This window comes from Geotrypetes seraphini, chromosome 7 (genome assembly GCF_902459505.1).
Source record: "Geotrypetes seraphini chromosome 7, aGeoSer1.1, whole genome shotgun sequence".
Taxonomy (NCBI): domain Eukaryota; kingdom Metazoa; phylum Chordata; class Amphibia; order Gymnophiona; family Dermophiidae; genus Geotrypetes; species Geotrypetes seraphini.
Window position 1 is genome coordinate 113,085,504 of NC_047090.1, and position 27,406 is coordinate 113,112,909.

Below are 27,406 nucleotides of genomic sequence, written 5' to 3' on the forward strand. Positions count from 1 at the left end.
TAGTTAAATACGGACCAGAGCCAGCTGACATCACGGAGTTAAATTAAATGAAATGCAAGGCTTCAAAGGGGAACTAAAATAGTTAGATTCAAACCGAAGCCAGCTGACATCACAAAAGTTAAACAAAATACAAGGCTTCAATATGGAACCAACCATTCTATTTCCCTGTTCAGACCATTAGGTATGACTGTGTGCCACGCAAAAATTAATTTCTGCTCATGATATGTGAGCAGGCGAGAGATGTCACCACCCGAAAAAGAGCTGAATTGTTTAAGAACACAGAAACGAAGATCGGACACTAGGTGGTTGTGCCGAGTCCAATGATAAACTAACGGGGCCTCAGCCTTGTATGTTCTAATACAGCTCAGATGTTCAGCAATACGGGACTTGACAGCTCTCTTAGTCTGACCAATATAAATCTTTTTGCAAGGGCAAAAATACTATACACGACTTGAATAGAATTACAATCAGTGTGGTGGTGTAAAAAGAAAATTTGTTAGAATCAGGAATGAGAACTTTATCAGTGTTCATGGAATATTGGCAGTATCTACACTGGCCGCAAGGGGCATGACTCAAAGTATCATTGGTTGCAGTGGCAGTCATACGATGTTTCAGGCGTTCCCCCAAGTTTTTGCCACGCTTAAAGTCAAATCTAGGATGTTCTTTAAATTCAGGATGGAAGCCCCAAAGATGCCAGTGCTGACCAATGATATTTTGTAAGTGGATGGACAGAGGAGAGAAAGGTAGAACGCAGGTGACTCTGCAATCAGAAGTATTCTCAGGAAGTTTGGGGTGCAAGAGCCATTGACGTTCAGCATTCATTGCACGTTTAGCTGCTTGTCTGATTACAGATGTGGGATAGCCACGTTGTTGAAATCTCTGGGCCATGTTACCACACTGGATCTTAAAATCATTCCTAGAGAAACATAAACGTTTCAATCTGAGCATCTGGCCCATAGGGATACTATTGCGCAAAGCTTTAGGATGATAACTGCGATAGTGAAGCACAGTGTTGCAATCAGTCTGTGTGCGAAAAATAGAGGTCTCAAAATGACCCTCAGCATAGCTGAGTTGTACATCCAGAAAATTAATAACCTTTGAATTGTGAGTCATAGTAAACTGTATATTACTGTTACATTGATTCAAGTAAGTCAGAAACCTGTCCAACTCAGATAGAGATCCCTGCCAAACAAAAAAGATATCATCAATATATCTTTTCCAATAAAAGATATATGGAAAAAAGTCAGAAGGATAAATAAACGTCTCCTCGAACATAGCCATGAATAGACAGGCGATGGAAGGGGCAAAGTAGCCCCCATCGCGACTCCCTTTTTCTGAATATAGAAGGAGTCATTGAAACGAAAATAATAATAATTTTAATGCCAAAAAATGTAAGGTAATGTACCTTGGTAAAGGTAATCCATGCAGAACGTACACCCTGAATGGTGAAAACCTAACAAAAACTGCAGCAGAACGGGACTTGGGAATAATCATCCAGGATGATATGAAAGTTGCCAATCAGGTGGAGAAAGTGTCAGCAAAGGCCAAATAAATGCTGGGATGCATTAGAAGAAGCTTTATCAGCCGAAAGCCTGAAGTTATACTGCCGTTATACAGATCCATGGTGAGACCTCACATGGAGTACTATGTTCAGTTTTGGAGGCCACATTATCAAAAGGATGTGAAGAGAATGGAGTCGATTCAGCGAATGGCCACTAGGATGGTTTCAGGACTCAAGGATCTCCCATATGAAGAACGTCTGAACAGGCTGCACTTATATTCTCTAGAAGAGCGCAGAGAAAGGGGGGACATGATAGAAACATTCAAATACGTCATGGGCCGCATTGAGGTGGAGGAAGAAATCTTTTATCCGATGGGTCCCATGGCGACAAGAGGGCACCCGCTAAAACTCAGGGGGGGGGGGAAGATTTCATGGGGACACCAGGAAATACTTCTTCACCGAAAGGGTAATTGATTGATGGAATGGTCTTCCACGTCAGGTAGTTGAGGCCAGTACCACACTCGACTTCAAGGGACGATGGGACCGTCTGGTGGGGGTCACTCCAGAGGAATGCTTAAAAAATGGATTCTCGAGGAGGGAGGGTTTTTGAGTGGGCAGACTTGTTGGGCCGCCGGCCCTTTTCTGCCGTCACACTCATGTTAGTATTTTTGGAAAGAGTAAACAAGCGATTCACATCTACCCCTTCAACTTCACTCAGTGTTTTATACACCTCTATCATATCACCCTTGAGCCATCGCTTCTCCAAGCTGAAGAGCTCTAGCTACTTTAGCCTTTCCTCATAGAAAAGTTGTCTCACCTCTTTTAGCATTTTCGTTGCCCTTCTCTGTACCTTTTCTAATTCCACTATATCTTTATTGAGATACAGTGACCAGAATTGCATACAGTATTTGAAGTGCAGCTGTACCACTGAGCGATACAAGGACATTATATCACTTTCATCTTTGTTTTCCATTCCTTTCCTGATAATTCCCAATGTTCTATTTGCTTTCTTAGCCGCTGCCGCACATTGAACCGAGGGTTTCAATGTATCCATGACACCTAGATCCTTTTCCTGGACAGTGACACCTAATACATATCTATAGTTCGGGTTCCTCTTTCCCACATGCATCACTTTGCACTTACTCACATTAAACATCATTTGCCATTTTGATGCCCAGTCTCCAAGGTCCTCTTACAAATTTTCACAATCCTCTTGTGATATAAATATTACTGTATTTTACTTTTATTGTAACACACTTTGTTGTTAAATGAAAGGCAGGAAATTAAATCTGAATCTGAATAATAAAAATGTAAAGATAATGAATGCATAGAATGCCTTCCTGAAATGGATGGTGAAGGCTAAAACAGACTTCAACAGAGCTAAGCAGGATTTAGTAGTATGTGTTTAAAATGCCCTAATTTAACAAGTGATTGTTGCAGTTTTATGGGTTTCACCACATCTGAGTAGGTAGAACTGATGCTTCAGCCCTTATGTTGTGGCTTACTTCAGGGTGTGCTGTGAGCAGTTTGTCTTTATATCATATAATGGGTACTCAAACCTGATTGACCTGGGCTTGAGGTGACTGAGGCAGGAAAGTCCATTGTTCACAAATTTGAATTTTGGTGAGATCAAGTCAGTTGGTCACAACTTTAAATTCTGGTGAGAGAGGCTGAAAATGATTTGAGACAGTTCTGATGGGAGGAGGGGTGTATGTTCTGAGGTCATATCCTAAAACTCTGAGATAGAGGAAGGCTTTTGCCCTCAGCCCCAGTCCATTTTGCGTTACATATTTTTGGGATAAGAACAGCACAATTTAGCACTGATTTTTAAGGCAAGATATATAGAATCAGACCCTAAATGCGTAAAGTGCTGCCTCTAAGATATATACTGCATTACTAAGGGTCATATGACACTTTACCAGCTGTAAGGCATTGGTAGACACAGTCACTTTGTAGCAAGTCATCCTTAAAATTACTGACTATACAGGCCTTTAGGCACCAAAACTGAACAGTCTTAGATAGGTAGGTCTTTTGCCCTAAGAGCATGTAGAGTGGTGTTACTCAAAAACAAGTTACTGTCAAATATAATACCATCACCAAACCAAAACCTAAAAGCTTGGATGCAACCAATGTAGAATCAGTGATAACATAACAATAATCTGTGTAAGAACATGTAGCATTCTCTGATGTACAAGTTCCACTGACATCACTTATATACCGATATGGAAAGTAGAAATTCTAAGGGGTATCTTTTTCCTTCTTCCAAGAATACCAGTCTGAAATATTTCAATGCCACCACTATTATAATCACTTTTTAAATCTTCTCATACATAGCCATTCTATTTTAGGTGTAATTATGTGATTAGTTGGAAGGAAGATAATGGTCAACTAATTATGTACAGTTACAAATATATCTGCTTCATCAAAATAATGGAGTGTGTCATTCTGTACCTGAAAGAGCCAGCCAAGCACAGCAAGGAGAAGTAGCTTGTTTAGGAAACTCATTTCTTTTTCTTCTTTAAGGATCATATATCTGCTTTGTTGTGGTAGATAAATGGATGAATAGAGGAAAGTGGTTGAGAAAATAAAACATCAGGTTTATCTTTTTATGCATTAAAATAATGTATTGTAACCCTTCTCATAAAATATACAGCCAGTATAACAGTCATTCACAGTTAACTGTAATTACAAAGAATTTGTATCTAGAGTGATTACTATCACATATCTCAGAGTTCGGGTTATAATGATATCCAGATCTATAGGGATAAGAATGTAAGATCTAGCCCAGTTGACTGAATCCTTTACAATGAAACTGTAGTGACTAAGCCCTTACACCACAATCGTTCTCCACAAGTGCCCTATCTGGTACTTGTGACCTGGGTTGGCCTCTGCTGGGCTAGATGGACCATTGGTCTGATCAAGTATGGCTACGCTTAAGTTCTTATGTACTACCTCCTATTAGAACTCTTATTTTTGTTACCATTATTAATGAGGAAAGCCTATAAAGAGGCATTTAAATATTTAACATTGATATAGTAATTTAAATAATGCCAACATTGATGCAAAATCCATGTGTACTTTTCAGCCATGGATTTTGCATCACTTTGAAACCTAAGAAAAAAAGTACCCATAGACATATGTACCTGTTTTCCGGGTGAAAACAGACGTACTATTGAAAATACAATATTATATACATTGTTAGAAAATAAGAAAATGGGATAAGCATTTTAAGAAATCAATAAATAAAATCCTTGCCTTAGCATTACCCTTGGAAACCCCTCTTCTCAAGGCAGGCAGAAATATATATCCTTTTACCCACACATTACATGAATTTTTTTCAAATAACCTGTTTCCCTTCATAAGCACAGTATCTTGCATATTCATTAGGGCTAGCCTGAAAACCCGATTGGCCTGGTGTTCCTCCAGGACAGGGTTGGGAACCACTGGGCTAAAGGAAAGGAAATTAGCAGGTAAGGCTTATTTCCCTTCATAAGCACAGTATCTTTTAAAATTGCCCTCTAATGTAGTTTCCTTATTGCTCTCACATCAGCACATTCTTACTAGGGCAATCATTGTGAACACTACTATGGGAAAATTAAGCCTTACCTGCTAATTTCCTTTCCTTTAGCCCAGTGGTTCCCAACCCTGTCCTGGAGGAACACCAGGCCAATCGGGTTTTCAGGCTAGCCCTAATGAATATGCATGAGAGAGATTTGCATATGATGGAAGTGATAGGCATGCAAATTTGCTTCATGCATATTCATTAGGGCTAGCCTGAAAACCCAATTGGCCTGATGTTCCTCCAGGACAGGGTTGGGAACCACTGCTTTAGCCCATCAGACCAGTCCAGAACCTGTGGATAATGTCCATCAACAAGATGTAGACAGAACAATTGCAATTTGAGCTTTGCCATTTAAAGGTACTATGCAAACTGAGCTCCTCAGTATTTTGATAGTAAAGCACTTTCTAATGAGGGAGAATGAGGATTTTGTAATCCCTCTCAAAAGAGACCACATTGCAATGCAGTTTGATACCTGAGCTACATGCATACTACACAAAGATTAGGCTCTAACTTTGGTAGTCTTCTTCTTGTAGATGTGTCTATTGGTCCTGAACACTAAGGTCTTGTATTTGAACAAGCTGCTTGAAGAAAACTGTCAATCGTGTTTTCAACTCTACCTCCCTTCCCAGGGAGCTGCTCCTGCCCCCTCAGTATGTACAAAAGCAATCGAGTAGCTGTGTAATAAGACACAACTATAAGGAGGAAAACAGGGAAAATTCCCTGACACTACAATTTTGTTCTGCTCTGTAACATAGTAAATAACATTATAACATCCAAACTTGTGCAACCAGCACTAATTATGTATAGAGCTCATAGCTACTTGTATGACCTGCTATCAAGCAGAGACTTAAGCTAGACAATATGGTCATGAGGATTTTCCTATGCATCATCTTTCTTTTATTTTTTTATCCTCTCAGCTTCTCAGACAGAAAATTCTTCAAATCCAGACTGATCCTAAAGCAGAATGCAGGCAAAGCCCATACACAGGGTAGGACTTCAGGACAACTAGACACATCTACAAGAAAGATTACCATGGTAAGAACCTAATCTTTCTTTCTAGTGCAATGTGTTAAGTAGTCCTGAATGCTAGGGACATATTAAAGCAGACCCCAGAATCTTGCCGAGCCTGCCTTCAAAACGGAGGACCCAAAAATGGCATCTTTCCTGGCTACTAATTTTGAGTGGGCCACAGTAGTATGCCCAAACCCCCCCCCCAAAAAAAAAAATCCAATCAACCTCATCAAATCTCGTCTCCACAAGGCTTAATTTTGTTCACTTGTTATGTCTTATTCATGTGTCAAATTTCAGCTTGATTAGACAATATTCAGAGATCCCCAGTATACACTGTCTGCTTTTGTGTTGTAGGTAATTATGCATAACTAGTTAGTATGGCATTGTCTAGTTTGTGATCTGAACCTAAAAACTAGCTCATTGGGAAGTCAGTCAACTGCTACACTGCCATGTAGACTGGATGTTCTTCGATTGGTCAATTTTCATCACTATGACAAAGGAAAACCTTTATCGGAAAGCTATAAGTTGGTGTGTGAGTCGGCAATGGTGGTATAGGATTCAGCCAGAATACCAACACAACACAGACTCTTGCGTTAGGAAATTGAAACTACAGAAAGAGTATTTATCCCTAAAAAAACACAGAACTCATCAACAAGAAGGTGATAGAATGAAGAAATCTTTAAAAGTCAACTCAACAGTTGTTTGATATTTCAGAAAAAGCAGTTACTTACCGTAACAGGTGTTATCCAGGGACAGCAGGCAGATATTCTTAACGCATGGGCGACGTCACCGACGGAGCCCCGGTACGGACCTTTTTAACTAGAAAGTTCTAGTTGGTCGCACCGCACATGCGTGAGTGCCTTCCCGCCCGATGGAGGAGAGCGTGGTCCCCAGTTAAGATAAGCCAGCTAAGAAGCCAACCCGGGGAGGAGGGTGGGACGTAAGAATATCTGCCTGCTGTCCCTGGATAACACCTGTTACGGTAAGTAACTGTGCTTTATCCCAGGACAAGCAGGCAGCATATTCTTAACGCATGGGTGACCTCCAAGCTAACAGAGAGGGAGGAGGGATGGTTGGCCATTAGGAAAATAAATTTTGTAACACAGATTGGCCGAAGTGTCCATCCCGTCTGGAGAAGGCATCCAGACAGTAGTGAGTAGTGAACGTGTGAACTGAGGACCAAGTGGCAGCCTTGCAGATTTCCTCGATGGGTGTGGAACGGAGGAAAGCCACAGAAGCAGCCATAGCTCTGACCCTGTGGGCCGTGACAGCACCTTCCAGTGAGAGACCGGCCCGAGCATAACAGAACGCAATACAGGCAGCAAGCCAGTTGGAAAGCGTCCGTTTAGAGACAGGACGACCTATACGGTTAGGATCGAAGGTCAGGAAGAGCTGAGGGGACGAGCGGTGAGCCCTGGTACGGTCAAGGTAGTATGCAAGGGCACGCTTACAATCCAGCATGTGCAACGCCTATTCCCCAGGATGAGAATGGGGTTTAGGGAAAAAGACAGGCAACACAATGGACTGGTTGAGGTGAAAAGCCGAGACCACCTTGGGAAGGAATTTAGGATGGGTACGCAGAACCACCTTGTCATGGTGAAAAACAGTGAACGGTGAATCGGCGACCAGTGCATGCATCTCACTAACCCTCCTGGCAGAGGTGATGGCAATGAGGAAAAGCACCTTCCATGTTAGAAGTTTGAGCGAAGTTGTGGCAAGAGGCTCAAAAGGGGGTTTCATGAGGGCTGATAAAACCACATTCAGGTCCCAGACGACAGGAGGAGGCTTCAGAGGTGGTTTGACCTTGAAGAGGCCTCTCATGAACTGGGAAACCAGTGGATGAGCCGTGAGAGGTTTTCCGAGGATAGGCTCATGAAACGCAGTGATGGCACTGAGGTGGACTCTGATTGAGGTAGACTTGAGGCCAGCGTCGGACAGAGAGAGCAAATAGTCCAGTACAGTTTCCACCGCTAATGAGGTGGGATCGTGATGATGCAGTAGACACCAAGAGGAGAACCTGGTCCACTTCTGATGGTAACATTGGAGGGTGGCCGGTTTCCTGGAGGCATCCAAAATGCGACGGACAGGCTGAGACAGATTCTCTGGAGAGGTCAGCCCGAGAGAAACCAAGCTGTCAGGTGGAGCGAAGACAGATTGGGATGCAGTAGAGACTGACATTGCTGCGTAAGTAGAGTAGGAAACACAGGAAGAGGAATGGGCTCCCTGGAGCTGAGCTGAAGCAGGAGGGAGAACCAGTGTTGGCGAGGCCACCGAGGAGCGATGAGAATCATGGTGGCCCTGTCCCTGCGGAGTTTGGATAACGTCCGCAATATCAGAGGCAGTGGAGGAAAGGCATAGAGGAACCGATCCGTCCAGTCGAGCAGGAATGCATCTGGGGTCAGACGATGAGGAGAGAAGAGTCTGGAACAGAACTGGGGCAGCTGATGGTTGTGAGGCGCTGCAAAGAGGTCCACCTGCGGAGTGCCCCAGCAAGCAAAGATGGAGTGGAGTGTTGAAGGATCCAGAGTCCACTCGTGAGGTTGAAGGATGCAGCTGAGATTGTCGGTCAGGGAGTTCTGTTCGCCCTGGATATAGACAGCCTTGAGGAAGAGATTGCGGGCCGTGGCCCAGGTCCAGATGCTGAGAGCCTCCTGACAAAGGAGGCAAGATCCGGTGCCGCATTGCTTGTTTATGTAGTACATGGCAACTTGATTGCCTGTGCACAGGAGAAGAACCTGAGGGCAGAGAAGGTGCTGGAAGGCCTTGAGAGCATAGAACATGGCTCTGAGTTCCAGGAAATTGATGTGATGTTGACGCTCCTGAGGGGTCCAGAGTCCCTGGGTGCATAGATCTCCCAGGTGAGCTCCCCACGCATAGGGGGAGGCATCCGTGGTTATGATCATGGAGTGAGGGGGTAGATGAAAGAGTAGACCCCTGGAAATATTTGAGGAGTTCAACCACCATTGAAGAGATTGCTGAAGAGACGATGTCACAGAGATGGGATGAGAAAGAAGATCCGTGGTCTGTGACCATTGGTTGGCAAGAGTCCATTGAGGTGTTCTGAGGTGGAGTCGCGCCAGAAGAAGCACATGGACCGTCGAGGCCATGTGGCCCAGGAGGACCATCATCTGTCGGGCAGGAATGGAGTGATGAAGGAGCACCTGACGACAGAGGTGGAGCAGGGTCCGTTGACGGTCGGAGGGGAGAAACGCCCTCATTAGTGTGGTGTCGAGAACTGCTCCAATGAACTGAAGTCGCTGTGTGGGAAGCAGATGCGACTTGGGGTAGTTGATCTCGAACCCCAGGAGATGGAGGAAAGAGATGGTGTGATGAGTGGCTTGTAGCACAAGTGGAGACGTAGGTGCTTTCACCAACCAATCGTCCAAGTAGGGGAACACCTGGAGGTTGTGAGACCTGAGGAAGGCCGCCACCACAATAAGGCACTTGGTGAACACCCTGGGCGATGAAGCGAGGCCAAAAGGTAGCACTTTGTACTGATAGTGACGGTGCTGTATCTGAAACTGTAGGTAGCGACGTGAAGTCGGATTGATTGGGATGTGAGTGTAGGCCTCTTTGAGGTCCAGGGAACATAGCCAGTCGTGTTGAGAGAGAAGAGGGTAAAGCGTGGCAAGGGACAGCATTCTGAACTTCTCCTTGACCAGACACTTGTTGAGGTCCCTGAGATCGAGGATGGGACGAAGGTCTCCTGTCTTCTTGGGAACCAGGAAGTAGCGGGAGTAGAATCCCTGACCCATTTGGTCCGGAGGCACCTCTTCGATGGCATTGAGAAGGATGGATTGGACCTCCCTCAGGAGGAGGGGGGTTTGGGAGGAGTGAGAAGCAGACTCTACGGGAGGATTGTCTGGTGGAAGAGTCTGGAAGTTGAGAGAGTAGCCGTGGCGAATGATGTTGAGGACCCATTGGTCTGATGTGATGACCTCCCAACGGCTGAGGAAGATTTGGAGGCGACCTCAAATAGGCTGAGGAAGAGGCAATGATAATGGGAGACTGGCTATGCCCTGGAGGAAAAAGTCAAAAGGGCTGAGATGGTTTTGACGGAGGGAGAGGCTTGGCAGGTTGGTGAGACTGTGAGCGAGCCTGAGATTGATGCTGTTGACGAGGTCGGCGAGGCTGCTGTTGAGGCGGGTTGAGAGGTCTGGACGAGAACCTGCGCTGGTAGGAAGACTGCTGTCTGTAGGTACGAGCAGGTGGAGTCTTCTTTTTAGGTTTAATCAGAGTGTCCCACCTGGTCTCATGTGCTGAGAGTTTCTGGGTTGTTGAGTCCAGGGACTCTCCGAAGAGTTCATCACCCAGACAAGGTGCGTTAGCCAGGCAGTCCTGGTGATTAATGTCCAGGTCAGAGACTCTCAGCCATGCCAAACGTCGCATGGCCACCGCCATGGCAGATGCGCGAGAGGTCAGCTCAAATGAGTCGTAGATGGAGCGAACCATGAATTTCCTGAGTTGGAGGAGGCTGGAAATATGTTGCTGGAAAAGAGGGACCTTACGTTCAGGAAGGTATTTCTGTAAGGAGGAGAGCTGTTGCACCAGATACTTCATGTAGAAGGAGAAGTGGAAGGTGTAGTTGTTGGCTCTATTGGCTAACATGGCATTTTGGAAAAGGCGCTTACCAAATTTATCCATGGTTTTTCCCTCTCTGCCAGGAGGGGTGGAGGCATATACACTGGAACCCTGAGATTTTTTCAAAGTAGATTCCACCAGGAGGGACTCGTGGGGCAATTGAGGTTTATCAAACCCTGGGATTGGAATAATCCGGTATAAGCTATCCAATTTACGAGGGGCTCCAGGAACCGTGAGGGGAGCTTCCCAGTTTTTATAGAAAGTTTCCCGTAAGATGTCGTGGACGGGCAACTTCAGAAATTCTTTGGGAGGTTGCTCAAAGTCTAGGGCATCGAGGAAAGTCTGAGACTTTTTAGAGTCGGACTCTAAGGGAATGGAAAGAGCTGCTGACATCTCCCTAAGGAATTTGGAGAAAGAGGATTGCTCTGGTTTGGAGACGGTGTCGGTCATGGAGGGTTCTTCGTCGGTTGACGAAGCGTCCTCCTCGGTACCGTGAGGGGAGTCTTCCCACAAATCTGGGTCCCTAACATCGGGGTGCGTACGTTTGGACATCGGTGTGGAGGGCTCGGCATGGCGAGTCTTTGAAAGAGATTTGCCTGAGCGCACCGAGGCGGTACCGGGTGAGGAAGACCGATGTCGTTCCTGGGACCGGACAGGGTCAGCAGCATCACGGGTATGTACTGTAGGTGTTTCTGCCAAGAGCACCGGCATGGAAGTATTAATCGGTACCGAGGGGGTCGACACCGATGGGTCAGTGTGAGGCTCGGACCGGTCCCGTACCGGAAGGTGCGGTGCCAGCAACGCCGGCAACAGTTGTTGGAGCTGTTGTTGCAGCTGCTCCTGTAACTGTGTTTGGAGTATGGCCGCGATGCGGTCGTCCAGGGGAGGCACCGGTACCGCTTTTTTCTTCTTTGGTACCATAGGTGCCACTCTACACTCCGGCGATGAGGAGGCCGATGATGAGGCACTCACCGAGATCAGAGCGGAGCGTTTGCGGGGCCGGTGTGGTGCCGGGAGGGCCGGTGTCGCAACCGTGGCAGGAGGGCGCTCAAGGGAAGTGGGAGGCTTCTTAGCCGGCTTACCTGGGCCCAACGACCCCGAGGAAGGGTCCGGTGGTGTTGATGTTGTCGGTGCCGACTTTTGTGGTGCCGTCGACGTCGCAGCCGGTTTAATGGCAGATCTGGTACCAAACAAAATATTTTGCTGGATCTGCCGATTTTTCAAAGTACGCTTTTTAAGCGTAGCACAGCAGGTGCAGGTGTCAGCCCGATGCTCTGGACCCAAGCACTGGAGGCACCAATTGTGTGGGTCGGTGAGGGAGATCGGGCATGCACACCGCTGGCACTTCTTAAAACCCGGTTGAGGGGGCATGAATGGAAACACGGCCTCCACAAAATCGAACCCGGAGGCCTGTATGGTGGCAACAGGCCCCGCCGGGGCCGGCCTGAAAAAATAAGGAAAACTCGACGAGTTTTTTTTTAAACAAAAATAAAGGGAATCCGATAAGAAAAAAGGAAAAAAAGTGAAAAAAATACGCGAGCGGGAAGGCAAAAATTAGTTTTTCAACGGCCGTTGAAAACACATGCGTCTTCTTCGCTCCGCGGAAACGAAGAAACTGGGGACCACGCTCTCCTCCGTCGGGCGGGAAGGCACTCGCGCATGTGCGGTGCGGCCAACTAGAACTTTCTAGTTAAAAAGGTCCGTACCGGGGCTCCGTTGGTGACGTCACCCATGTGTTAAGAATATGCTGCCTGCTTGTCCTGGGATAAAGGATGTTATGACTAAACTTAAAAATAAAGATTGAGAATTCCTACAGAAGCAAAGGCAGAACATGTTTTTTTACTGTATGAGTGGAGTTAGCCTCCAAACAACTGCAAAAAAAAATACAGAAAGAGGCAGTGTGAGGAAAAGAAAAAAAACATGACAAAAGTGAGGTATGAGGAAAGGCAAACCAAAGCAGTTATTCATTTAACAACCAATATCGTCCATCCTTTTTTTTTTTTTTTGTAAAAATCATGGAGGGGCTGGTGCAAATGCAATTAACAAAATATCTGGAGCATCATTCCTTGTTACATGATTCTCAATCAGGTTTCAGATCTCACTTTAGTATAGAGACGGTGTTATCTACTCTACTTGATCATTTGAACAGCCTTCTGAGCAGGGTTAGTAATGCTTTAGTACTCCAATTTGATTTACATAGCGCCTTCGATCTTGTAGACCATCTCAAATTGTTGGAATCATTAGATGCCTTGGGAATTCAGGGCAAAGTCTTTACATGGTTCAAAGGGTTCCTCGAATCAAGACCTTATCAGGTTAGATTTAATGACATCTTCTACTATCTGGAAAAACCCCTGCAGAGTCCCACAGGGCTCCCCACTCTCTCCTACACTATTTAATGTGTATCTTTCCTCACTGAGCCACTCATTGAGTAACCTGGGTCTAAAGCTCTTCAGCTATGCAGATATCACAATAGTCATCTCATGCTGCAGAGCCTTACCCAACAGCATCCAACTTATTGAGTCGGTATTGCTTCTGATAGAGTCCTGGATGCGGGAATTTAAACTGAAATTAAATCAGGACAAAACAAAATTTTTTGAATGTTTGAAACTCTGAACAGTTCCTCAGATACACATCTCCAGTAATTATTAGACAGATTAAGACACATTTTTTTCAGTCAGGTGTTAAATACCATCTGGTTTAAACTTTATAAACATTTTCTTGTACCAATAAACATGGGGATTCTCTTTGAACCTTTAGACATATTCTATCCCATTCCTCCCTAGAAAATGTACATCCCAAATCCCTTTCCCATTTGTCTATGTATGGGTATTTTTGTCTGTCTTTTACCCACAAATACTGATATAAAACAGAGATGAATCTTGGCACACTCCCTAATAATACCCATACATTTTCAATATGTTTATCTTCTACTGATGATGCACACTCCTATCCCTGGGTTAGCATAAAGTTCCTAAGTTGCATATGAGCCAAAAAAAATCCCATGAAAAGGATAATATGATTCCCCTACAGTAAGCCTCAGAACATTATAATACCTAGTTATTCCCATCCTTGAAATGGCAGAGCTGGTTGCCATGGATGGGCTTGGCAGCTGCAAAGTGCTTGATTGCCAGGCATTGGAAAAGTTGACTATCTCCTGCTTTGGAAGAATGGAAGGATCGATTAGAGACTATAGCCAATATGGAAGCATGGGTGGCTAAGCTAAAATGATACTTTGAGAAACAACAATGAACCTATCAATGATTAAGGGGTAGAAAAAGAAGGGGGAGGGAGGGTTTATTGGAGGTAGTGTCTTGAAGGAACAATAGGGCACTCTATGGGAAGGAATTTATTGATGTAGGGGGTGGAGGGGGAGGGGATAAAGGCAGTGCTGGGAGACAATGTATGTTTGGAAGACAAATTTATGGTTCATATGTTGAATACTATACTGTACTGTTCTATTAAAATTTCAATAAAAATTATTGTGGAAATTTGTTTGTTATAACAAATAGTATACACTTCCCCCTCAGTATTCACGGTTTTGTTAACTGCGGTTTCGATTATTCACGTTTTTTTGTTCTCTGGTTCTGCCCCCAAATTTATGTAATAGGAAATCGCTGCTCCCGGAGCAAATCAACTTAGGTTATTCCCGGGTTTTTATTTTTTTTAGGGGTTTGTTACCGAAAAACCGTGAACATACAAAGTTATCCGCAGTTTTTCAGTATTCGCTCCATGCTTTTCCCCTATCACCGCGAATGCAGAAGGGGAAGTGTAGTAGTATATCCAGCTTCTATAGATATTTATAGGGGCGTAGGTTCATCACAATATATACTATGTATTGGGAAACGGAATTAATGGTCCATTATGATGAAGGTGAATGGGCCATCTTAGAGAAAGCCTTGGCCACAATCTCCTAGGCAGTTGATATAAAGAACAACCAGAAAAAAGTGATACATCATTAGTACCTCACTCATGTAAGACTCCATCACATGTTGCCATCTGTCTTGCCCATTTGCTGAAGGCAAATGAAGAATTATGAGTCACATTTGGAAGGCATGCGACAGGTAGATCAATTCCACTTTATAAATGATCTTTTTTGGTACAGAGCTTTATCAATATTCCAATTAAAAATTACATGCAAAGAATTTCAATCTAGTTACAATAAAGCAAAAAGAACAATGCTTTAAAACCTTTAAGCACAGAAACATCCTGCACTGGATTTTTTTTTTCAGTTCTACAGGCTGAGTATAACAACAGTTTTGCCTACTCTAAAACCTGCTTCTCTAGGCTTTCATTCCATACACCTAGGAGTCTAAATAGCTTGAAGAGGAAAACTTTATGAGAGCTTTCTGAAACCATCCAAAATTGGGTCTTCCGAAGATGGTCCTGGAACTGGAGTTTCAGTAATATTTATAATTTGTAAAGAGAGGACTAACCCTTACTAGGAAGTTGCTAACTGCAGTGCAATAGCTTCTTGTTCTGCTTCCTTAAGACATTCCTAGAATTGTTTTCTCCCCTCAGAATAGGTCACAACTTTGAAAGACAAGAAGAAAAAAGTAGAGGGGGGTGTGATAAAAGGGGAGGAAGCTCAGACTCATATGAGTTAACCCCTATGTTTCAAAATATAATTTTCATAGGAGCTAACATAACTCAAAAAAGATAACCTCCTTCATTACTGAGTCCCAGTTTTTCAATTGGTGCAGGAGCTAACTTCAGAAACTAGTTCAGAAAATGCAGTATCCATACATCATCTCCTGGAGACAGGGCAGAGCTCACAAAACAGTTACTCTATGTCTTCATCTGCTGGCGGACATAACCCACAGGTAATGGACTGGCTGGTAAAGACACTAAGGAAAATCTCTATTCTGTAAAATTCAAATAGGCACAAAATATTAAACAGGAACAAATCAAATATCTCCTAAGTCTGCTGAATCCTTTTTTCTATTTGCTGTACAGGAGAAAAATGTTACAAGATTATCAAGCTAACCAGTCACCAATTATTCCTTCATCCCTAGCACTGATTTTGATATTTCTTATTCAGAATAAATAGAATAACTAATATTACATAAGTAGTAACTAGAGAATATGACAATTTGTTTGCATTAGGAAAGGAATTTAATCTCACCACAAACATAACTATTTATCATTTTTACTGTTTCTAATGGCACTACAGTGCAAAGGTCATTGGACACGCACCTGTACAGGTACAGTAGCAGAGAAAACACTTTACAGTAATAGTCCAGAAATGGGGCAACATGATCCACCAGTGAAAGGAACTCCACAATCCATGGCAGAGTAAGGATAGTCCGACGCATTCGGATACAGCATCTTACTAACTCCAGCACATCTAACACAGGGAGGCTCTGGAAGACAATATCATTTTAACTGAAATCTCAGTTTTGTATTTGATGAAACCTTAAAAAAAAAAAATCCCCCAAGTGCTTCTTTATCTGTTAGTTTCTGACAGGCAACATCACAGACTGGGAAGTTAGTAGCAGACAGGCAGATGAACCTAGAACTTAAGTGGTAGCTGGTAAACCCAACTGCAGTAAAGTGAAGACTGAAGCCTACTGCTAGACAAACCAAGCCCTGCCAATCTCATTTGATCACTACTGAAGAGTGGTGCTGCTATCTGCTCCAAAGTCATCTGGTTAAGGCCTCTCCTGTTGGACTGCTACCAATCCTATTAGAGTACTGTAAGCACTAAAGCATCCAGGTAGCTTACCACAGTCAGTCTCCAATTTCCAGCCCCAATTGGTGTGGAAGTCCAGAAAGAATAGCAGACAAGTCTGAAAAGTGCCAAAGATAAATGCAGAGTGGGACACAGTCAGGTAAAGTGCAAAGAAAAGGTGCTGAAGACTGGGCAAAGAAGAGGTACTGAACCGGTTACCAGATTGTGGGGAGATGGAGGGCACTGCAGAGGGTGCAAGAATATGGCATTGTGGTGGGGTACAAACACAGTTAAGCAACCTTGTAATTTCATACTTATTTTCTGATTTTTAAGTATGAGCTTTTCATAATTGTTTTTGTTCTCCCCCAACATGGGTACAAGTCAATGCAACATTGGATAAGATAGTTAAGTTGCCACGTTAGTCCACTTAAAAGCACAGAGATACAATTAATAAACAAAGACATCCCACCCCCCCAAAAAAAACCAAAAAAACAACCAAATCCAGGAAAAAGAACCCAAAACAAAGGTGATATCTTTTTAGCAAACTAACTTAATATATTCCTTGACTACCTTTGAAAGCTAAAACCTCCCTCTTCAGTTCAGAACAAAATGAGCATTAGAAGAAAAAATAGCACATCATAATTTAGACATATTTGTTCAGTTTGAAACTAATGAAAGATTAATAAAGATCTCTCTAACACAAGCCATAAAACTTCATTGCATGTCACCTTCTGATTGCTTATTCAGTAAAGGACTCCTCTACTCTTTAGATTATCAAAGTATTGCCATCTTTTGCTCATTCAGTTCTAGCTTAGGGAAGGGGATTTTAGCACTATGAAAAGTCATAAAAATGTATTTAGCAATATAAACAGTATTACATTTTTGTGTGGCTTGAGGATTTTTATTATCCTTTATTTTTGTCAATTCAATCTCATCATATCAAATTTCTATTGAACATTTTGTAGGTATGACCTTTCCCTTTTCTCTCAACCAAAACCATCACACATTTACTTCCTATATACTTCCAGTCACAAAGCTGTGTTGTTTTCCTCTGCCGCCCCGGGTGTTTACCATCTTGCCGGCTTCCTCCTCCGTCTTGCTGCAGTGTTCGCTCAAAGCCGTGAGCAGCGGCTCCTACGTGCCTCCTGCGGCTGACCTGGAAGCATTCTCTCTAATGCTGTGACGTCAGAGGGAACGCTTCCAGATCAGCCGCGGGAGACGTGTGGGAGCCGCTGCCCGCTGCTTTGAGTGAACACTGCAAGACAGAGGAGGGAGCAGGCAAGAAGGTAAACACCCGCAGCACAGAAGGGAGAAAGGGCATGTTGGGACTCGAGAGGGAGGGAGCACAAACTTAGGAAAAATGATGGAAGGAAGGAGGGAGGGACATAAACTTAGGACACAGAATGAAGGGAAAGGGAGAGGGGGAGCATGAGCCATAAGATAGAAGAATGGAGGAGTGAGGGAAAGAGATGCTGAAGTGAGGGAGATAATAGAAAGGGAGAATTGTGTGTCAGAGAGGGAAAGGGATGGTGCAATTGGAGAGATAAAGAAAGAGAAGAACTGTTGGGCAGAGAGAGGAGGGACGGAGACAGAGAGAGAATTATTGGACATGGTGGTAGGAGAGGAGTGAGGTAGAGATGCATGGGCGCAGAGAGAAGGGGGAGAACATGCTGGGCCAAGGAAGCCTCCTGGACGTTTGGGGTTTTTTTTGGGGGGAGGGTATTAAAAGAAGTGGCACATTGGGCCTGGGGAGAGAGCTTATGGGGCCAGAAACAAAGGACATAGAGAGAGATTGTGGGCAATGGTCTGAAGGGAGAGAAGTTGGACTTGAGGTGGTGTGGAGGAAGAGGGAAAGAGATACTTGAAGGGAGAACTGTTAGGAAGAGAAAGGAAGAAATGGTGGACCTTGGGAAGGGAGGAAGGCAGGCAAAGGGAGAGATGGGATGGGGTGCAGTTGGGAAGTGAAAGGGAGAGAAGTTGGATATAGGGATGGGAGGGAGGGAGAAATGTTAGGCCTGTGGATGGAAGGCAGAGAGATGCAGCATCTTTTTTTTCTCCATTTCATTGTTCAGCATCAAGGGGGGGCGAGAAGAAAAAAAACAGAAAAGAGAGGGAGCAAAATGTTGGACCATGGAGATAGAGGAGGAGAGATGGAACCATGGGAATGCAGGAGGGAAGAGAGCTGGGATAAGATGATACTAGGGGATGGAAAGAAAGGGACAGGGAATTATAGACTGACCAGTGGAGAGGGAGGGGGATTCTGAAAGTGGTGAGCCATGTGGATGAGGTCAAAAGGGAGATGAAAGATGAGTGAGAGAGCAGTGAGTACAGTGGTAGAAATGTAGTAATGGGGAGTAGATAGAAGGGGATAGGAGGCTGGGAAAGGAGTGAGATGGGAAATGGGAGAGCTAGGGACTGAGAGAAGATGGAGAATTGAGAGATAGCTGAACATTTAAAAAGAAGGGTGAGAAAGAAGGCAAGATTTGAGTGGACAGAGGCAGAAAAGAAAAAGTTAAGAAAGCTGAAAGGGAAAAATCAATACATTGGAGATAGGAAGGAAATTGAACGACAGACAAGGAGAAAAAATAGAAAGCAGACACTGGAAAGAGAATTAGTTGAAGATAGTGCAATTTATAAATATTTGAGCTATTGGGGATTCCCAAGCCCTGCCAACTGAAGACATCTTCCTCCAGTCTGGCAACTTAAAATCTCCAAGCTTTGCAGCCAATGGCAATATCCTCAAACTGCTCCTGCTTTCAGGCATGCATGAAAGCCAAGGGGGGGAGGGAAGGCAGCTGCTCTGCAATATTGCTGCCAGCTGCAGAACTTGGGAAGGGGGAGGAGGTGGCCGTCAGTTGGTGAAGCTTGGGGATTCCTACTAGCTACAGCAGGGGAGATATTCATTTTGAGGGAGCCTAAGCTCAAAGTGGGAGGTCCAAAAAAGCAGTAATATTTACCCTGATTAAATGATCCTCCACGTGTGCTGCTGACAGCTGATTCAGCATCCCTGCTCTGATGAGGCTCATCGTAGCTGTAATAGAAGTGAATGAGAAAACAATGAGCGCGCATCCCTGCTCATCAGAGTGGGGATGCGGAAGCCTCTGGCTGCTCCCACTGTCAGCGGTGCACGTGGAGGATCACTTAGTCAGGGTAAGCATTACTGCTTTTTTGGGTTCCTCTCCACATTGTCCCTTTAAAGAAGGTTTATGATTAGATACGTACATCTTCTATATTAGTGATTGCAAATTTGGGACCTGCTCAACCTTTTTTTTGCTCATCGGCTAGTGTTAGTGTTTGTGCGACCCCCAGAAAAAATTTTTGGGCCAATGCGGCCCAGGGAGCCAAAAGGTTGGACACCCCTGGTTTAGAGCATTAGGGGATACCCAAGCATTCTTGCAACATGCAATCCCCAAATTCCTATTATTTAACAGTAAATAACTAGTTTATACAGAAAAAGCTTCCACAGGGGAAAAGTTTTTCTGTTTTGTTCTCATCAGGTTGGCAACACCTCAGATGCACTTTCACCTGGCTGTATAGCATCAAAAAGAAAATCTTTCTTTTTTTTGTTAACTGATTACATACTTGATTTCTTAAGACCACAGCAGACTCCTGTAATTTTCTTGTTGGTGGGTCAGGTGTATGGTATGGCAGAAAGTTAATAAAACCAAGGAACTTTGCTAGCAGTCGAAGAGTCATTAGCACAGAGGTAAAACGTGCTCTCTCATCCTGTGAGTAGACAGAGGCAAAATATGCACTGAAATGTAAATGCTGCAGATTAGCATCAGCACTCTGCATAAACATGAAGAGAATAGCAGCAGAGTGGCTAACTCACATTTCAGGTTGAGAATATTTACATACTATGGGCTTAATATTCAAAAGAATTAACAGGACAGGAGAGGCTCCCACCTCATTAAATCATGCTGAGCAAGCCTGGATATGATATTCAGCAGTCCTTAACTGAGAAGTGCTGGAAGCTGGAAATTATGCAGTACTAGTACCCACATAATTTACTGAGCATGCTAGACCACTTAAGTAACAATTCTAACGCTAACTGGTTTAGTTATGCAGCTATGACATTACATATAGACTGTATAGAAACATAGACATAGAAAAATGACAGCAAAAAAGGGCCACGGCCCATCTAGTCTGCCCACTCTAATGACCCACCCCCTAACTTCCTCCATGAAGAGATCCCACATGCCTATCCCATTTTTTCTTAAAATCTGGCACGCTGCTGGCCTCAATTACCTGTGGTAGAAGATTATTCCAGCGATCAACCACCCTTTCGGTGAAGAAATATTTTCTGGTGTCGCCATGAAATTTCCCACCTCTGATTTTCAACAGATGCCCTCTTGTTGCCGTGGGTCCTATAAGAATAAAGATGTCTTCTTCCACCTCGATGCGGCCCATGACATATTTGAACGTCTCAATCATGTCTCCCCTCTCTCTGTGTTCCTCGAGTGAGTATAGCTGCAACTTACCCAGCCGTTCCTCATACGGAAGATCCTTGAGTCCCGAGACCATCCTGGTGGCCATTCGCTGAACCGACTCAACTCTCAGCACATTTTTTTGGTAATGTGGCCTCCAGAATTGTACATAGTATTCCAGATGAGGTCTCACCATGGATCTGTACAATGGCATTATGACCTCGGGCTTACAGCTGACGAAACTTCTGCGGATACAACCCATGATTTGTCTAGCCTTGGATGAAGCTTTCTTCACTTGATTGGCGGTCTTCATGTCTTCACTAATGATCACTCCCAAGTCTCGTTCTGCTGCAGTCCTTGCTAGAGTCTCACCATTTAGGGTGTAATTTCTGCATGGATTTTTGCTGCCAAGGTGCGTGACCTTTCATTTTTTGCCATTGAAACTTAGTTGCCCAAGTCATAATTTTCAGGTATTGGCGCTCACCTGGATATTCAGTGTTATAGCCCAGCATTGAATAACTTGGCCTAATCTGGCTGATGGTACCAAGTATTTAAAAAAATGCTTTATTGCCACTGGTTGAATATCAGCTGGTATATTTCTTTGTTTATAAGTTTGATGATGAAAGTCTGATGAAAGATTTATTCACACACTAAAAGTTAATCATCATTTAGCATAGCATTTGTACAGAGGAGAAGATAGATAAGAAGATTGAGGGGATTGAGGGGTACAGATAGAATTAGAGGGTACAGATAGATTTAGAGATAGATTATAGGAAAAGGCAGGGACCACTTAACAAGTCGTGGACCTGATGGGCCGCCACGGGTGCGGACTGCTGGGCACGATGGACCTCTGGTCTGACCCAGCAGAGGCAGCTCTTATGTTCTTAAGATAAAAGAATAGCCTTACTGGGTCAGACCAATGGACCATCAAACCCAGTAGCCCACTCTCATGGTGGCCAATCCAGATTCCTAGTACCTGGCAAAAACCCAAGCAGTAGCAATATTCCATGCTACTGATCCAGGGCAAGCAGTGGCTTCCCCCATGTCTTTCTCAATAACAGACTATGGACTTTTCCTCCAGAAAATTGTCCAAACCTTTCTTAAAATCAGTTACGCTAAACATTCTTACCACAACCTCTGGCAATGCATTTCAGAGCTTAAATATTCTCAGAGTAAAAAATATTTCCTCCTATTGGTTTTAAAAAGTATTTCCCTGTAACTTCATCATATGTCCCCTAGTCTTTGTAATTTTTGACGGAGTGAAAAATCGATCCACTTGTACCTGTTTTACTCCACTCAGGATTTTGTAGACTTCAATCCTATCTCCCCTCAGCCGTCTCTTTTCCAAGCTGAAGAGCCCTAACCATTTTAGTCTTTTCTCATACAAGGAGTTCCATCCCCTTTATCATCTTGGTTGTTCTTCTTTGAATCTTTTCTAGTGCTGCTATATCTTTCTTGAGATAAGGAGACCAGAATTGAATGCAATACTTAAAGTGAGGTTGCACCATGGAGAGATACAGAGGCATTATAACATTCTTGATAACCATCCCTTTTTAAATAATTCCTAGCATTCTGTTTGCTTTTTTGGCCACCGCTACACATTAGGCAGAAGGTTTCATCGTATTTTCTACAATAACACCCAGATCCGGGGACCCTTTCTCGCACTGTTTTACACGGTTCTTTGAAGCAGGTTTGGAATTGGATTTGCCGTTGTCATGGTATTTCGACTCTTGTCTCCCCTTTCTAAACTTTACGTCTCAATACTTCCATTTTCTCCTTGTATTGATACTGCTGTTTTTATAGGATGGGAAGCAAAGGGGATTCATTACTTATTCCAACTAGTGGAAGATGATGGGACTATCAAATCTTTTGACCAATTACAACATGAATTTGACATACCGTATTTTCACGCATATAACGCGCGCGTTATACGCGTTTTTACCTACCGCGCATACCCCTCGCGCGTTATATGCGTGAGCGCGGTATACAAAAGTTTTAAAACATAGTTCCCACCCCCGCCCGACGCCCGATTCACCCCCCCAGCAGGACCGCTCGCACCCCCATCCCGAACGACCGCTCGCACGCGCTCCCACCCGCACCCGCATCCACGATCGGAGCAAGAGGGAGCCCAAGCCCTCTTGCCCGGCCGACTCCCCGACGTCCGATACATCCCCCCCCCCCCCCGGCAGGACCACTCGCACCCCCACCCCGAAGGACCGCCGACTTCCCGACAATATCGGGCCAGAAGGGAGCCCAAACCCTCCTGGCCACGGCGACCCCCTAACCCCACCCCGCACTACATTACGGGCAGGAGGGATCCCAGGCCCTCCTGCCCTCGACGCAAACCCCCCTCCCTCCAACGATCGCCCCCACCCAAGAACCTCCGACCGCCCCCCCCAGCCGACCCGCGACCCCCCTGGCGACCCCCACGACCCCCCACCCCCCTTCCCCGTACCTTTGGTAGTTGGGCCAGAAGGGAGCCCAAACCCTCCTGGCCACGGCGACCTCCTAACCCCACCCCGCACTACATTACGGGCAGGAGGGATCCCAGGCCCTCCTGCCCTCGACGCAAACCCCCCTCCCCCCCAACGACCGCCCCCCCCCAAGAACCTCCGACCGCCTCCCAGCCGACCCGCGATCCCCCTGGCGACCCCCACGACCCCCCCACCCCCCTTCCCCGTACCTTTGGTAGTTGGCCGGACAGACGGGAGCCAAACCCGCCTGTCCGGCAGGCAGCCAACGAAGGAATGAGGCCGGATTGGCCCATCCATCCTAAAGCTCCGCCTACTGGTGGGACCTAAGGCGCGTGGGCCAATCAGAATAGGCCCTGGAGCCTTAGGTCCCACCTGGGGGCGCGGCCTGAGGCACATGGGCCCAACCCGACCATGTGCCTCAGGCCGCGCCCCCAGGTGGGACCTAAGGCTCCAGGGCCTATTCTGATTGGCCCACGCGCCTTAGGTCCCACCAGTAGGCGGAGCTTTATGATGGATGGGCCAATCCGGCCTCATTCCTTCGTTGGCTGCCTGCCGGACAGGCGGGTTTGGCTCCCGTCTGTCCGGCCAACTACCAAAGGTACGGGGAAGGGGGGTGGGGGGGTCGTGGGGGTCGCCAGGGGGATCGCGGGTCGGCTGGGAGGCGGTCGGAGGTTCTTGGGGGGGGGCGGTCGTTGGGGGGGGGGGGGGTTTGCGTCGGGGGCAGGAGGGCCTGGGATCCCTCCTGCCCGTAATGTAGTGCGGGGTGGGGTTAGGGGGTCGCCGTGGCCAGGAGGGTTTGGGCTCCCTTCTGGCCCAACTACCAAAGGTACGGGGAAGGGGGGTGGGGGGGTCGTGGGGGTCGTCAGGGGGATCGCGGGTCGGCTGGGGGGCGGTCGGAGGTTCTTGGGGGGGGGGGCGGGCGGTGGGGGGGGGGGGGTTTGCGTCGAGGGCAGGAGGGCCTGGGATCCCTCCTGCCCGTAATGTAGTGCGGGGTGGGGTTAGGGGGTCGCCGTGGCCAGGAGGATTTGGGCTCCCTCCTGGCCCGATATTGTTGGGGAGTCGGCGGTCCTTCGGGGGGAGGGATGTATCGGACGTCGGGGGGGGGCATCAGGCTTTCAGGATGGGGACAGACCTTCAAGGGGGGACAGTGCACGGAAGTCAGGGGGGGTGAACGGAGGGTCGGGACAGCGCACGGAAAGTCAGGGCAGTGCACGGAAGTCAGGGGGGGGTGAACGGAGAGTCGGGACAGCGCACGGAAAGTCAGGGCAGTGCACGGAAGTCAGGGGGGGGGTGAACGGAGAGTCGGGACAGCGCACGGAGAGGCGGGGCAGTGCACGGAAGTCAGGGGGGTGTACGGAGAGTCGGGCAGCATGCGCGGTATAATCGTGAGCGCGTTATACCAAAGTTTTTGTGCTTATCATCGTGATTTCTGCGCGCTATACACGTGTGCGCGTTTTATACGGGTGCGTGTTATTTGCGTGAAAATACGGTACTCTCTTCTGATGGTTTCGCATATTTTCAGATTCGACACTATATACAATCTCTCCCTTTGGAAGATCTAGCTGCTTGTCGATGCGAATTGTTGTCCACGGCTTATACCATTGGATTTCAACAACTGGTTCCACTTAAATTTCATCACTATTACCTGAATGATAAATCCCCTTTACATGACCATAACAAGTTACGGGATGCATGGGCCCGGGATTTACAAATGGTATTACCTGAAGACATGGTCTCAGCAGCTATTAAGCGGTTGAGTGTTTATCGAAAATATATGAATTTTTGGAAGCAACATTATAAATTGGTGTTGCGTATCTATATTTCTCCTAAAAGAGCATATTTGGCTCGTTTTTATGCTTCAGCTCAATGCCCTCGATGTCATTGTCCAGAGGCGAGTTTGGGCCACATGGCATGGTCTTGCCCTTTGATTGTGGCCTTTTGGAACCGCATCTTCACTTTTATTGAACATATTTGGAAAATAAAAATATGTTGTTCTCCTTTGTTTCCATATGAGATTATGAGTGCGTGGACAAGTCTGATCTTCGTTTGGAGTGTTATTTCCTTGCCTCTGAGTACTTTGTCGAGAGCCTTCATTGAAGAGTGGCCAAGTGCTATTCTGCAGAGTATTTCTTCATTGCTATTTGCTTATATGTTTACGAAAGAGCCCAGGAGATAGAATATAAGTTGTGAAGGATTTCAATCGCCTTCAAGCTCAAAATCTTCATCATTTTACGTGTTCATTATTTTTGTCTTGTTTATGTTCAGTTGTAATCCCTTGTTATGACTTTAGACTTTGACTTTTCTCATTAGATAAAACATGTCTTTTTTGCTGCTAGTGATGAGCAGTGTATCATCTGCATAGCGCAGGTTGTTTATATTTTAGCCATCAATTTTGAAACCAACGCTATCTTCTTCCAAATTTGCTTTTCTGAAGATGGCTTTACCATAAAGGTTGAACAAGTAAGGTGGCAAGATGCATCCTTGCCTGACATCACATTTTATTGGAAACCAAACAGTATCGCCATATTCTGTTCTCACAGTAGCTTCTTGATTTTCATAGAGGCTCTTTATCAGCTGAGTTATATGTTTGGTATTTCCATTTGTGCATTTATTAGGATATTGCTTCTACAGGGGCCATAGGTAATGGATATTTCTTCCCCATGCTACCTATCACTTCTCTCTTGAAGATGTTATCTTGAAAAGAAACTGTTCTTGCATTAGGCTATCTCCTGGTCACATGGTGAAATGTTGGCTTGGCACCAATTCAGTGAGTTTTAAGTGTTCACTCCCTCCCTCCTTTCCTTTTTGTTTCTTGTGTTTCAGAGGTACAGTGGCTCCTCCTAAAAGGAGGCACAGTTCAAGTATTATTTTTTTCCCTCTGAATATACACGTCCAGGGTGGGTGGGGGATGCTTTGATTGATTTATTTATGGTTGAAGGCAATTGTTGGGTGTATAATGGGAATGGGGGATTGATATATATAGTTGACATGAAGCATAATTTGTTTAAATATTAAGTGCTGTTAAAGTGTGAAATGTATTTATTACTTATGTTGTACTTATTGTTAGTTTTAAACTGAATAAAGAATTTTTTTTTTTTTTAAAAAGGCTTTTATCACTGGAAAAAGTTTCCTGAAATTTAAAGAAAATAGAGATGCCTCATGCTTTAGATATGTCCTGACAGTTCAGAGCATTTGTTGGTGCATTTGACAAGGCCTAGAAGCAGGCAGGCAACTACGGGCTAGATTTACTAAACTCACCAGTCTAGATTGTTATTGGGCGATTCATGGCCGAGTTCTGCCGGACGACTGATTCACTACCGAGTCCTCGTGCAAATTATCTGATCGATGCACTCCCCCCACGGATTGCTGCAGAGCAATCGCGACACATTTGCAGACCATCCTGGTTGGCTGTAGATGCGATCTGCGCATGCACTTGTTCTCCGCACAAGTGAGGTCAAACAAAACGGGATGGCTCGCTGGCCCCATGAGTAAATATTGGAATCATTTCAAATCACTGGAATTATTTCAAATTGTGCAGCCAAAATGGAACAGAACACGCTTTGAAGCCAGATTACTTGTGCAGCCAGATATGGAACAGAACACGCTTTTAACCCGCGGATTAAAACCACGGGCTTGCACTGCAATTTTTGTGCAATATATGGGGAGTAATGGGCAGTTTTATTTTTTATTTTGAGGGCTGTTTACTGGGATTTCAGGGCAGCAGAGAGCAAGAGAGTCGGTAAGGGCAGTAAGCGACTAGCCCTCAGCAGTCGCTTCATTTCAGATCGGCAACCCCAATCGGTGTTTCTTCTTCTGCTTAGTGAATCGCTGCCTTCCTACTTATGCAGGCAATTTCCCCTCATTTGCATGTGCAGATCAGAGATTGATCACACAGCTGTTTAGTGAATCGGGTCGGGGAACAATCGGGTTGGGAAACAATCACAAACCCATCGGTACACAAACGGTAAGTTTAGTGAAATCTATAGGCCTAAATGCGATATTAGCTGTGCAAGTACATTCTCTTTTCCCTACACTTTAAACATGGCTGAAAATACAAGCAGCTCACTCATTTGAAAGAAAATCCTACCACTTCATCTTGTCTACTGCTGTATTTGGCCTTGACTGGAAGCAGGTAGTCAAATGATCTACTTCTTTCCTTTCATTAGGTCTATGAATGAGGAA

The 27,406-nt window shown here is 45.2% G+C and overlaps 1 protein-coding gene across 5 annotated transcripts in view; it reads right to left on the minus strand.

Moving 5' to 3' along the window:
* Positions 1–27,406, minus strand: part of CDAN1 (codanin 1) — a 122,995-nt gene that overhangs the window by 35,793 nt on the left and 59,796 nt on the right. For 4 of the 5 annotated variants that reach the window (XM_033951365.1, XM_033951363.1, XM_033951367.1 and 1 more), the window contains exons 13-15: positions 19,906–20,049; positions 15,849–16,015; positions 3,953–4,037 (exon numbers count right to left, since the gene is read on the minus strand). In XM_033951365.1, coding sequence (XP_033807256.1) covers positions 3,953–4,037; positions 15,849–16,015; positions 19,906–20,049 — 396 coding nt within the window. The remainder of the gene's footprint in view (positions 1–3,952; positions 4,038–15,848; positions 16,016–19,905; positions 20,050–27,406) is intronic. The other variant, XM_033951364.1, reaches the window with a different exon arrangement.